The sequence below is a fragment of the Uranotaenia lowii genome, chromosome 3 (genome assembly GCF_029784155.1).
Source record: "Uranotaenia lowii strain MFRU-FL chromosome 3, ASM2978415v1, whole genome shotgun sequence".
Taxonomy (NCBI): domain Eukaryota; kingdom Metazoa; phylum Arthropoda; class Insecta; order Diptera; family Culicidae; genus Uranotaenia; species Uranotaenia lowii.
The window spans coordinates 198,876,999-198,891,609 of NC_073693.1; the positions used below are offsets into that span (position 1 = coordinate 198,876,999).

General features: G+C 35.0%; 1 protein-coding gene across 1 annotated transcript in view; it reads left to right on the forward strand.

Moving 5' to 3' along the window:
• LOC129752995 (uncharacterized) overlaps positions 1-14,611 on the forward strand; it is a 49,373-nt gene that overhangs the window by 20,564 nt on the left and 14,198 nt on the right. The window contains exons 3-12 of the mRNA XM_055748788.1: positions 39-198; positions 12,300-12,365; positions 12,434-12,485; positions 12,556-12,623; positions 12,691-12,845; positions 12,905-13,535; positions 13,594-14,015; positions 14,173-14,281; positions 14,402-14,453; positions 14,513-14,580. Of these exons, the coding sequence (XP_055604763.1) occupies positions 39-198; positions 12,300-12,365; positions 12,434-12,485; positions 12,556-12,623; positions 12,691-12,845; positions 12,905-13,535; positions 13,594-14,015; positions 14,173-14,281; positions 14,402-14,453; positions 14,513-14,580 (1,783 nt within the window). The remainder of the gene's footprint in view (positions 1-38; positions 199-12,299; positions 12,366-12,433; positions 12,486-12,555; positions 12,624-12,690; positions 12,846-12,904; positions 13,536-13,593; positions 14,016-14,172; positions 14,282-14,401; positions 14,454-14,512; positions 14,581-14,611) is intronic.

Below are 14,611 nucleotides of genomic sequence, written 5' to 3' on the forward strand. Positions count from 1 at the left end.
ATGACTTAAAAAGGTTTCCCCATCATTTTCTCAACCAGTTGGATCTCCGGAATATCGCTGCTGGGAACGTCAACGGAAATTTACATATATGGGACGCAGTACTGTTACATCGTGTTTGCCATTGTGATGACAGGAATAGCTATGCACTATATTTTCCTGCCAGTTTTCCATGATCTGCAAATCACTTCAGCATACGAGGTATGTAAATACACTTTGTACGAGGTTGTGCATGTTTCCGAAACGTGATAACAAACGCATGCTTATGGTAGGGTTTTTTGTCCGTTATGATTCCAGTTGTTTACTTCAGTAGAACCACGCTTATCCGAGTCAGTCGGGGGAAGGACCACCTCGGATAAGTGAAACCTTGGTTAACACAAATTCATATTGAATACCTCAACCTTTTTTATCGGATTTGCATATCATCCGGGCGCATAGCCATAGCTAAAGCTGTTAAAGATGGAAATCTTATATAAAGCAGTTGCCAGAAGCTCGGATAAGAGGAGCGTAAAAACTTTATTTTTTTTTTAAGAAGATTAACGAATTTCTTAGGTTATTAGAAGCGAACCGTGAAATTCATGGAAAATTAAGTCAATTTTCGTACAGGAAAATGACTGTTTTTGTGTGTTTGTTATTTTCGTTCTTATAGACTGAAAGCTTGCCATTGAGAATTTCTAACAGTTTCTTAGAAGTAAAAAGGTCTATTTTGAAGGCTTATGGAAAATGTGATCTTTTTTCTGATCTCGAATTGACAGTACACTGAGGTTTTTTTTACGTGGTTTTTTTAACACGGTTTTTTTTACGCGGCTTTTTTTACGCGGATTTTTTAATTAACGCGTTTTTTCAGAGAAAATATTCTAAGACTTTTTCAAAGGAAAACACTTAGAATCTTTTGAGACTTAGAACGTGGTACATGAGATCTGTGACCTGAGACCTGAGACTTGAGACCTGAGACCTGAGACATGAGACCTGAGATTTGAGACCTGAAATATGAGACTCGAGATCTGAGACACGAGACATGAGACATGAGACCTGAGACTTGAGACCTGAGACATGAGACATGAGACATGAGACCTGAGACATGAGACATAAGACATGAGACCTGAGACATGAGACCTGAGACATGAGACCTAAGACATGAGACATGAGACCTGAGACATGAGACATGAGACATGAGCCATGAGACATGAGACATGAAACCTGAGATATGAGACATGAGACATGAGACATGAGAACTGAGACATGAGACATGAGACCTGCGACCTGAGACATTGAACATGAGACCTGAGACATGAGACCTGAGACATGGTACCTTAGACCTGAGACATGGAACATGAGACCTGAGACATGAGACATGAGACGATCTGAATTCCACACTGTCAAATAAGCCTCACTATATTCTACTATTCTATTAATCTAATTGATTTTGGTTTTTATATTAAAAATAAACTATCATTGTACGCAAATTTTTAAATAATCATGGTTCTTACGCGTTATTTTAGTAACGTGCTTTTTTGCGTGATTTTTTTAATTAAAATGGATTTTTTACGTGGATTTTAGAATTTCGGGGTTTTTTACGTGGATTTTCGAATTAACGAGGTTTTTTTTACGCGGATTTTCGAATTAACGCGGTTTTTTTACGCGGATTTTCGAATTAACACGTTTTTTTACGCGGATTTTCGAATTAACGCGGTTTTTTTACGCGGGACAAAATACCGCGTAAAAAAACCTCAGTGTATAGATTTAAGTGCTTTTGAAAGCAATCGAAGAATGTTGTTGGGGCGGTTTCAGTTGTTGAAATTAAGATGACTCGTGGTTATCGGAAAACTGTCAATTATTATTCAGGCGTTTACAGAATTTAAATAAATAAATATATCGCTCTCATTCGTGTAGGATATTCAATTGAATGCCTGCTTCAGGTTAGATATTGTACATTAGGGTATCCCAAAACAGCATTATATAGTAGAACCTCACTTTTCCGGTGTGATAGAGGGAGGCGCATCTCGGATGATAAAATTACCGTAGAACCGCGTTACCATCTGCATAAAAGATTCATCTATTTATCGTGCTTTGCGCCTGGGTGATATGCAAAATCCGAGGCAAAGCATAAATTTTTCTAGGTACAGTAGAATCCAACTTATCCGAGTTATTCGGGGTAGAACCACCTCGTATTAGTGAAAACTCGGATTACAAGATATATAAAAAAAAAATCATCGTTTTGCATACCATCCAGGCGCAAAGCTCGATAAATACATGGATTTTGTTATGTTATTTAATTGAGCTTTCTTGAAATTTAGACTTCAAGTTCACCGAAAAACAACGGGAAAATAGCATAACAATAAATCGCGGCTATAAAACACGAATGTTCATGGATTTTGTATGAAAATGATGCGAGGTACTACTGTTTTTCTTGTGGCCGCGGTGGCCTTCCCCAAAATATTTCGTGGTTCTACTGTACACTGCAAACACTATCTATTGGACGACCTGGAAGACTTGAATGCCACAAGGATGGAAAAGGGTCACTAATAAAACATAAAAAAAATCTTTAGGCTTTCGTTTTGCAAATCTTCCGCAGCTTGGATAAGCGTGAATCTTTAAGATTTGAGATTTTGGGGGATAAACCTCCAAATGATAGCTTAAGGTGAAAGGAACAAACTTTTGTCTAGCAACAACTCATAAAACGGAGGTCGATAAAGTATTTTTCCAATACTAAGTATTCGATATTTAAATTTTCAGACTTTGAAAATGGAACATTTATGTTTCATACATTGTAAATTTAACATGAATTTACGAAAATATATTTTTGAAGATTTAGCTAAAAAACATTAAGTGTCCGATAGAAGACAAGTTCCTCCTACACGTTCACGACGGATTTCATTCATACCGCGTAGAAAAACCTTAGTGTACTACCAATTGAAATTTTTTGTCAGCAACCGATTCAAGGATACACAAGCAAATAAAACTTTTATGTATAGTAGAAGAATAAAAGAAAACTTCATAATTATGCCAATATTACATCATTTTCTATCTCTGTTTAAAATTCTCGAAGTGTTTTGGATTCTAAAACCACTTTCTGAGAGACTAGAAAACATGTTCAATTTCAACGAGCCCTTTCGATCGGATGTTTAAAGTTAGATTTGTTTCAAAGACGCAAAGGTTTAATTCATTAAGGACCGAGAATAATTACAAACGACTAAATTTCGAAATTCGATCAAATGTATCTCCGTAAGCACTAAACCAATTTTATCAAATTATTAAGAATTACTCACAATGTTGTGATAAAATTTGTTATTGAAGATATACAGTGATGTGAAAACGTTTTCGTTTCTAGTGAGCTTGCAAATTAAATGTTATACGAATTCTGTATGTGACGAGTTCATATAGTTTGAAAGAATTCTCTCCAAAACGTGACATTAGAATCATAATTCTGAATTTTAAGTCCTTAAGGCTGATTCTTAATTCCGTACCAGATTGAAAAAGATGCTCTGTTCAGATGTTACATTTTGATTAAAGATAAAACGCTGCATCGTATAGGGTAGTGGCAGCCAGATTATATTCAAAGAGATGAATGCAAACTGGGAAAGGTGGTAGGGGTAGCTTCAAGAGAAAGAGAAAAAGCTTTTCAGCATAGATGTAAGAAGAAATCATAGTGAAAAAATAAAGAAATGGTTCGGGGAGAAGAGGGAAGCTCAGAGAAAAGGCAAAAAGTGGCTTTCTACAATTTGAATCAAGGGAAATTGAAATGGAAGCAAAGAAATTCGTCGTTTGTATTATGGAAATAATTTCCATTTAACTAAAAAGCTTGTAGAGTGCATTGGTAAGATTTGTGTAATGGTAAAATTTGGATTAAAATGGTAAGATTTGAGATTCAAGTAAAGGTAAGATAACATTATTATCTAAAGCTTAGTTCTTTTAGAAATGGGACAGTTACAAATGCCTGTATCTCAAAAACCATTCGTTTGAACGAAATACTTTCTATGAAGGAAAAGTAGGCAATGTTATGATATTTCATGAAAAAATTTGAAAAAAAATATTTACCGTTTTTTGTAAAAGAAATTTCTACTTTATTCTTGGTGTCTCCCATTGGCCGGCGCACACTTTTTTCTGTCATGGTATTGATCAGTTTCTCCAACTTATACTTTGTAAAATCTATATTTTAGGTGGCTTCACCTTCCTTCTTCAATTTCTGATACTTTTTGGTCCAATACTTCTCTGGAAACTGGAAACTGGAAGCATTTTAGTGGATACAGTTGTTTCGAAATGAACAAATTTGGTTATTTTTTATCACATTTTTGAACGTTTTTTTTTCGGTACCGGGTTTACAGCTTAAGAGCTTTGGAACTATCAAAAAATGGCTGCTTGAGGTTGGATTTCAATGAGTCATCACTAGGCAACACTTTCAGCTTATCGGAGAAAATTGTTTTGGACATTTCAGCGATCTACCCTTAGCTTTTCGTTTATTGAAAATTAAAAATGCTGGTATGAGACTTGCATTCCTTGATGATCCTTAACCGTTGTTGCCGATCATCTGCTTCACTCTAATGCTTGATTTGAACTTTGTGGACATTATTGACAGTGTTTGCATACTTATCCACCACATAAACTCAGTAATTCTTTGAATAATCAACGGTTTTTTCAGCTATCAATTTGATAATGACGAATTTTAAAGGAATCTGTGCAAAAATTTTTTTTTCTTTTTCTCAAGCATCGTACATATCTCAAAAACGCGTAAATTTTAAATTTTGAAAAAAATAGGTCGAATAGTACTTTTTACAGGCAACAAAATGCTGTTCAAATTTTTAATATCCAATAACTAGTTAACGAGCTATTAGCAAATGAAAGTGTCCCATTTCTAAAAGAACTAAGCTTTACCATATGTTTCATTCAATATATAAATATAAGAACGACCAATCAGTTGCCAATTGGACAGGTATCTAAACGTATGCGTAATACCTGTCGTAGATTAATAACACTAAAAATGTTATTAAATTTAAAACGGTTGCGTAAATGATTGACTCGTTCATCCAAAAAACACATACACCTACACGCCAAGCACTCAAAACATAACAGTTCACACCAAACCATGGTGTCGGGTATGTGGTTAGTTGCATTGCAGATTTGCCGTACTTATAATCTAAAGAATGCAATTAAGCGCATACGTTGGCGAAACTGCGGTGAATCCGTGCACCCATGGTGGCTTATTTACATACATACATACATACATGTTGTGATAAAATTTGTTATTGAATATTTTTTTGTTAAATCCTTTTTTAAAGCTATTCCCCCTAGAGTATTAGCCTGATGTATTAGGATGAACATCATTTTTTTCCAACGATGTTTTATCTTTTGAGTAGTTTAAACATGCGGAACTTCTATTTATCAGCTTTTTCATCCATTTTTTAACATTCTGCATGGGTTGTTTTTTGGTAACACCTAAAATAAAAAAAAACTTATTTAGGAAAGGAGTATGAATCATTATTATTAAATGCAGAATATCGAAACAACATTAGTGGCTACAATAAAATAATTATTGATATGGGATGAATCTTCCAAAAGGATGACAATCCTCGAAAAGAAAAATCAAATGTTTATCACAAAACCAGATTTCATTTTTCGGGGAAACTTTGATCAGCATGGATTTACCGTTTTCCAACATCAATAACATCAATAGCATTAATTATTTGTTAGGACCAAACTGATTGTTTTATGGGTTCTTTCCAAACCACATATAATCGAAAGTTGGACGATGATGCTGTGTACATTTAGGGGCAGCATTTTAGGGCTTCCTTACCAAGACCCTCGCACTATTCCCAATTATTTTTTTCTCTTAAATCTTATCTTTTTGACAGGGTTTCTAGCTATTTATCCTATACCGGCTTACTATTGAAAATTTTCCCTATTATGAAATACCAAATTTCCTTTGTTTTTGTAGTTAAAATTTTATTTTATGAAATTATTTCATCAGCTCTGTCGGTCAAATTTAATATTCCTCGAGAAAGAATATTTAAGCATTGAAAGTTGATGATTAGACTAAGGTGAAAGATGTTGAAAATGAGCGGAAGGGTAATTTTAATTTGATTAACTTTTCGTCACATTTCATCGTTTCGTTCCTCACGGGTCTACTACCTTGCAGTGGTAAGTACAGATAGAATTGTAGCTACCACCACACAATAATAGGCCTAGCGTGCACAGAAAACATTATTTTCTGTAGAATTACAGCAAATATCCTGTAACAAAAACAAAAACAAACATCACATGCCATTTATTTTTAGGTGACAAATTTTTTACAGGCTGATTTAAAATTCCAGTACTGTAAAATTTTGGCTCATTGAATTGATTCGGCTCAATGTTTAGATTTTTGTTTTCGAAACTAAAAAAAATTTTCCTGTGAAAATAATTGCAACACATGTATAATGTCCAATTGCTTTATGGAACAAAAAAAATGGAAACTTCAAATTTACTTACTACCTAAATTTGATCACACAATCTCCAATCCCATTTGTTGCTGGCGCTCCTGGGGACAGAAACGACGAGGAGCCGTCATTACCATCGGACGACAGCTGGCAGAACTTGTATATGAATCGGAAATCGAACCATCTTCCTTCAAGTTGAAACTGCTGTATTTACTACAGTGAGCGAAATAAGAATAGCATCACTATGTGTTTTGCTTGTTAAAATATGAATGATAGAAAAATTACGAAAATTGTCTTTCCCAGTTTGTTCTGAATTGATTAACGGATAAATCAAGCATAAGTTCACTTTTTTTGGACGTAGCAATTGGCGTTGAGAACCAAAAATGTGAAAAGGGGTGCGAAATAAGATCAGCACCACTTGAGTTTTTCAACAAAAACAAGATTATTTTTAAAAATTTACTGTGTAAAAGTGAATAATAAGGCTTCTACGAATTTTTTGAATAGATAACTGCATTTTATGGAGTTTTCCAGAATTCCGAAGGTTTTCAAAGGATTTAAAAGGGGGTTTTAAGAGAATCAGAAAAAAATAGGTTGGAAATCAAAAACTTTGATTTTGATCAGTAAACCACACTTTTTCCTTTTTCAAGTCGTAGATGGCAGCACTATCTTGCAGTTTAAACCAAATTTAGTCTCAATATTGATTTTCCAGGTTTATTTAGGCCCATATTCATCATTTTGAGGTATTTTCCCATCACAGTTTTGTGAAGTTCACGCTGCAGAAAGCTTTCTCGGATTTGCAAAAGAATCACCACTTCCGATTCAATTGCAAATCATACCAATAAGACTGCTACCCGTCTGGTCCATCAAGCTCCATCGCAAATTATAACTTTTTTCTGATAATCGGTCCAAAAAATTCACTTTTTGTGACCTTGCTGATTATTTTTTTGGATTTAGTGATCTTAGAATTTCCAAAGCGTTCACACGGTACATGTATTTCTTTCTTGACCAAAATCATCCAGCACTCCCTAATTAATCCCGGATATTCGAAAATGGGCATGAATTTGGTTAAATAGCAAGATAGTGCTGCCATCTATGACTTAAAACTAGAGAAATAGTGTTTGACTATTAAAAAACATTAGTATTTTTGTATTCCAACCTGGTTTTTGGATTCAAACTTAGCCTCAAATCTATGTTTCATCATTTTGTATGATACTTATGAGTGTTAATGAAGAAATCGAGCAGTTTAATAAAGTTTTATAGCTCAAATATCAAATTCCTTAACGCTTGAGGAGCATCTCTTAAACCCCCTTTTTAAAACCTTTGGAATTTTGGAAAACTCCTTAAAATGCAGTTATCTATTCAAATAATTCGTAGAAGCCTTATTATTCACTTTTACACAGTAAATTTTTTAAAATAATCTTGTTTTTTTTTTAAAATCAAGTGGTGCTGTTCTTTTTTCGCACCCCTTTTTCATATTTTTGGTCCTCAACGCCAATCTACTCTGATTATGAACATAAGTTCCGCAAAAAAAATTGATACCGTCAACTGGGGCAACATGCAACATTTTTCAACTTCAATGGCTTCTAAAATCTTAATGTCCACAGATAATCCTACATTTTGTACATCAAAAGTTTTAAGGTTGATGGGACACCAAATTGACTTAGTCAGAAAATTTATTGATTTCACCAGTTATTTTTAAATTTTCAAAAACATGCGATTTTCACCCTACTAAGAAAAAGGGGTAAGTTGCAACAAACTCTGTTATTAATGAAAAATTAAATGAAAACGTTTGAAAATTTATAGTTTTTGATACATTTGAGATATCATAACGCATAAAGCATCAATTGCAGTAATTTTTGGTTTTTTTCGAATTAAATTTTATATTTTTTTCTGTCGAAAATGTTTTTAAGGAAAAAGCGTAAATCTGCTGCATACATTTAGGGGTAAAAATTCTACAAAATATTCTATTAACTTAAATCATAAAAATAAATGTTAGGATGGATGAAACTTTAAAGTTAACAAACGCGTAATGCAAAACAATCATATCCTAGCATATCGAATCGAGATTTATGAGGTTTAGTTCTGATTTGCATTTTGTTGCATTTTGCCCCAGACAGGTAGATGAATTATAAAAATTTATACCTATTTAAAAAAATTTGATGATTGTCCGAAATATATTTTTACACCAACAGTGTTTGTAAAAGGATAATGAAAGCAATATAAAGTTTGTAGGTGATATCATTGAGCCAATACTGGCTAAAGTTTATTACGTCATCGAAAAATGTAAAAATTTGTACATCTTTTGCTCGATTTTTTAAATTTTTTAAATGAATCAAAAACTTTCGAAAACTCTTTCACAATGTTAAAAACTATATCGTCATCAATTTGTAATCATTTAATGATTACTTTATTACATTATATTGAAATAAAAATTGAATGAGTGTCGTAGTATACAAATGTTGCATCTAACCCTGCTTTTGCATGATGCCCCGTTTGATGGTACCATAACATTTTTTTTACTAACTCTTAGATATTTATTTAAAAAATCTGTTTCTGATCATAATTAAGTACATTCTCTGCTGGATCTACAACTCTTCGAACATGGTTTGATTGTTTATCAATTTTAATGAACGAAAATTTATAATTTTTTCTACAAAGAAAAGCTTTTAAATTAACAAAGCAAAGGGAAAAAAACTTTCTAAAAATTATCAAGCTTTTTCAAGACATTTCCCCAGATTTAGCTAATTCTTTCCGAATTCCAAAAGTATGATGTTCAACTGAAAATAATGTAGCCGAAAAATTGAATCTTCAAAAATTATGCTCTGGGTATAACTGGTTGTTACATATGTCATTCCAAATTTTGAATTTTCGAAATTCATGACATCAAGCACACGTGTCTTCAGAATGTTTATATTTTAACTGGCAAGATCAGTTCAAGGATAATCTTGGCTGCAGGCATCACACTTGAAATTTTAAATGTGTTCAAAGAATCAAAGGTTTGTTTTTTTGAAATTCATACAATTTAATTATACAAAAACCTGCTTCGGGGTGTAAAGGTCAATTCAGTTATCAATTACAAGTATTTGGACTGTGATTGAGTTTTTAATAGATTTTCAGAATTGAAATTTTCATTCATTCTTTGTTTTCTGTACGTCTCCCGGCCGGGCAAATCCGGGGTTTCTAAATCTTAAACTCAAAACCACACCCAAAATTCAGCCTCTGTGCCAATGGCGTGTAGTCAATTTCATAGCATCATTGGTACAAGAAGATAACGCGACCGGCACTGATTCGATTTGCGCCCACCGGCATTAACCTCTCAGCGCAACCGAATTGCGTATGTCTGAAAGAAACAAAATAAAAACGTTTTCGCGTCCCTCCCCATCGCATCACAAGCCGAAGAAGGATGGAAATAAATACCGGCCAACACCAGGCAGCCAGCGAACCGAGCACTGTGCGTGTGAATGTAGCAAAAGCAACAACAAAAACATCCTTCTAATTCAATCAACCGGCAAACACGGCTGAGCTGTGCGTGTGTATGTAGCAAAAGCAACAACAAAAACATTCCTTCAATTCACCGGCAAACAACACCGGCCAAGCTGCCCGGCTTTAGCTGCTGTGTATATGTAGCGTGTGTATGTAATAGCAGGCAGTAAGCAAAGCACAGTTCTCATTCAATGGGTTTCCCGTTCCTTCACTCCCGTTCCCTTTCCTGTTTTCATCTTAAGACAAAGGAATGCATTGAAAGGAGGCCAAACGCCGGGAAGCCGCCGTTGTACGTTTTTTGTGATTGATCGGTAACAGAAAGCCTATGACAAATATACCTCGTCCTGCATGAAGTTTGAATAGTACACTGGTTAGAATGTCGGACTGGCAAGATGATACAATTGGTGATGTGAGTTCGATTCTCACTACAGCGCTGTGGTTTTAATTTTTATTTTCTTGTTTCTGGGATGAATTATCCAATAGGAAGGAAATCCCATAAAATGTTTTTCTTGTTGCGCTTGAATGTAGTGGTCATCATTTTGGTTGGGAGCCGTGTCCTTATGCCAGTTACGGTTTTTCAAACATACCGTCTTCGGCACAGTGCACATTTCAGAGCATTATCGGCACAGAGATTTGCTAAAAAGGCATTGGATTTTTGCACCTCTTCTATGGGTGCAGGTAATATTCGGGCGAATCCAGCCAAAAGCTGTGTATTTTCCACAAAAAGCAAAAAATAGCCTCAAAAATAAACACACAAAAACTAATTTTTACCAAAGCACATCAGTAACGTTCATATCTTATCTCAAAATTAAAAAAAATGGATGCGAATTTATTTGCTAGAACATGTTGAAAATTTATAGTTTTATTGAAATTGTGAATAATCTGGAAGAAAACCGGGCCTATTTTCTCCGGGTAACCGGACCGAAGCGGATATTGCTCATTTTTTTTAAATTCAGGGCAAGTCAGGTTGAAACCGAGTAATCTGGAATGCTAATCTATTTGTAGATAAATCAAAATTATCGTTTTCAATTCAAATAAATAGGATTAGATTGAGGTGGTTTTTTTTCAAATATTTTTATGTTGTTACGCTTCAAAGTTTTTATTATTTTTCGAAAATGGTTGATTTATTCAAACATGGTTTTAGAAATCTCAATAGAACATTTTTCATAGAGGGCAAAAAAGTGATTGCGAGTGCTTTAAATATAAAATTGGGAAATTGATGTTTTATAACAAAACAAAGGCTATCTTAAAACTTTTTTTTTTTTTTAATTAATGATAAATAGACTGTCCCAAATTTGTATGGGAAATTTAAAACCTGTAAAATGTTAAACGCTGGAGGCTAAAACTGATCCTGGGCCTAGTACAAGATCTCATGCCAAATTTGGGCCAGATCGGACCACGGGAAGGGGTCGCTCAACGAGCCTGAAGTTTGTATGGGATTTTGAGAAATATTGCTCGAGAGGAACATGAAAAACCAGTTTTTCGTCAATAACTTTTGTCTCCTTCGACTGATTTCTTTCAAAAGCGGGTTTTCTTAAAGCCTAAACAAATATTTCATCCGAAGGTTTCATTTCAATTAAACTTAAGATAAAAAAGTTATTAAGCTTCAAAAATTGGTTAACTTTTTTAAGGGTGATATTCATCACTGTTTTAATGAGGCGACTAAAGTCCGACCAGAACACTCAATGTGAAATGCATGCCGTTTCGTGAAATAATGACCGATTTTAACCATTGTTGTTGCACTCGATTGCAATTTTTATTGTTTTTATAATATTTGAGTTTGGATGATATTCACTTGATAGTTCGGAAAGAAGTAAGGGCGGCAAAATGCTTGACAATTAAACAAAATATTGCATAAGTGAACACATTTATTTTGTTTGCATTTTCGGTTAATGATAAAATAAATTTCGTTCTCTATGCTGATATTTCAAAAACAGTGAAATGATGTTTTGGCTTTTGGTCTACTCCACTTGATGCTACAGCGGATGCAATTTTATAATTTTCTTCTTGACTTATGAAAATAAGGGTTTCGTGTCACAAGACGGTTTAGCACGATTTTTGATTTTTTTTTTAAGCCCCTTAATTTATGCAGCATCATTGTCAATCTTTTGATTTTAATTGTTGTTCGGCCTGTTGTTGGTTTTAAAAATATGAAACATACTACATTCTCCTGAACAGAAAAAATAATCGAGAAATATTAAAAAAAAGTGAACACTCTTACCCCTTTTACGGTACCACCAAAATCCAATCATAATGCAATTTCGGGACACCCTTTTGTATATATGTTGTAATTTTAATCGTGTTACGGATCGGGTTGACTCGTTTTCCATTCTTCAGAAGGTCGTTCTGAGTACTCAAACCTTCTCTACTGTTCAAGCTCATTAACAGAACCTTCTCTTTTTCTAGTACCTCCAACTGCGTTTCGATAAACGGATGCGTCTGGTTGGATCTCTTCTATTCACAATAGCTTCGGTAGGTTACGCTGATGCAATAAATTCTTGATCTGTAATCTGAAGCGTTTCTTCCTGTTTTCCCCCTAGATATTATGGCTTCCGATCGTTATCTACGTACCGGCACTGGCTTTCAATCAAGGTATGAGTCCTGAGGGGAAGTTTGGTACTTGTTAGAATTAACACATGCTTTATTTTGCGTCTCCCAACAGTGTCAGGAGTGAACATTCACATTATAACTCCGATTGTTTGTTTGGTCTGCATTTTCTACACCAGTATCGTAAGTCGAAGGCAAAGTCCACGTTCAAATATCTTCCAAAGATTCTAAAAAAATGACGTATTTTTAGGGAGGATTGAAGGCGGTAGTATGGACCGATGTCATTCAAACAGCAATTATGGTCGGAGCGATGATAATAGTCATGATTAAGGGCACTATGGATGTTGGTGGATTAGGCGTTTTGATTGAGAGAAATTCTGCAGGTCAACGCTTTGAAAAACCAGAGTATGACTCGTTTCCTCGTAGAAAGATCGGATAAGTCACAATTGATTATTATTTTATAGCTTCGATTTGGATCCAACTTCTCGGCAAACCTTCTGGAATCTGTTCGTTGGTGGAACTTTCTTTTGGACATCAACAAATGCTATCAATCAGAACATGATTCAGAGATATCTTTCGTTGCCAACGCTGCGTGCCGCCAGGAAAGCTTTGATCTGTTACTTGATCGGAACCACGGTAGTTCTGTCCTTTTGCTGCTATAACGGCCTCTTGATCTATGCCATGTATCACGATTGTGATCCTCTGAGCACTGGATTGGCAAAGGCCAAGGACCAACTTGTACCACTTCTCGTGATGGAAGTTTTAGCAATGTATCCAGGACTCGCCGGTTTGTTCGTTGCTGGTATATTCAGCGCTGCTTTAAGTTCACTATCAACTGGACTCAATGCGTTATCTGCCATCGTTTTGGAAGACTTTTGCAAACCATTCGTCAAAAGACCCCTGACAGAAACACAAATCAGATACCTGATGAGATCAACGGTTTTATTTTTCGGAGCTCTGGCCGTTCTTTTGGTAGTAGTTGTTGAAAAGATGGGAGCTGTTCTTCAACTTTCTATGAGTTTGGGACCTGTAACGTTGGGACCTTTGTTTGGTCTATTTGTTATGGGAATGTTCTTCCCTAGGATTGATGGAACGGTAAATTTAGTGAATTTTGTGTTTATTCCAAAGCCACTGACCACTACATCATTTCTAGAGCGCCATAATAGGAACGATAGGAGGATTAGCAACCATGTCATACATTGTGATACGTTCTCAAATTTCTATTGCAATTGGTGAGATTGTATTCACCGAAAAGCCAGTCACGATTGAAGGATGTGCTTACGACTTTACGCGTCTGAACAAAACGTCTGCATTCCCCATAGACGGATCCGATTCTGGTACCGGAAAATCTCTTCACCACGTGTCATTTCTTTACTACTGTATGATCGGATCGATGGTACCAACTATTATCGGCTATATCAGCGCCGTAATTTCCCGATCGATAGCCATCAATGACGAGAAAGAAAGAGACATTGACCCTCTTCTGTTGGCACCGTTCCTCCGGAAATATTATCAACCCAAAGACGTTAAAAACATGAAGGAAGTGGTTCATGAATTTGAAACCAAAGACATTCAGCTCTGAAAACGCTTAATACACACAATCTGGGATTCGAATGAGAACGGTTCTATGAACAGGAAATATTTCGGGAAATACATGTGAAACATTTCAAGCAAGCGTTTGCTACGCGTCGAAAGAAACTTTCCCTTTTGAGCTTTTATCCCGAATGAAAAGCTTTTCCATCAGTAAGTTCAATTTGTTTTTTCTTTTCTTTCAGTACCTACAGTTGCGCTTCGATTCCCGGATACGGATGTTTGGATCGGGTCTTTTCATGATGGCATGTGTATGTTTTGAACTCTTTGAAGATTTTGCTCAGTTATGGAATTTCTATTTTATATAACGAATAATGTGTTTGTTTCCCGTTTCCGTTCCATATCATGAACTAACCTTCTCCTTCCTTTAGCTATTGTGGATGCCAATTGTGATTTATGTTCCTGCTCTGGCGTTTAATCAAGGTTAGTTAATTAAAAAAAATGAATTTATGATTACATATATCTTGATTTATTACTTTCAGTTACTGGAATCAATATACACACCATTACTCCTGTCGTTTGTGTCATATGCATTTTCTACACAAGTTTGGTAAGTTAGCTAACCTATTTCATGTAACAAC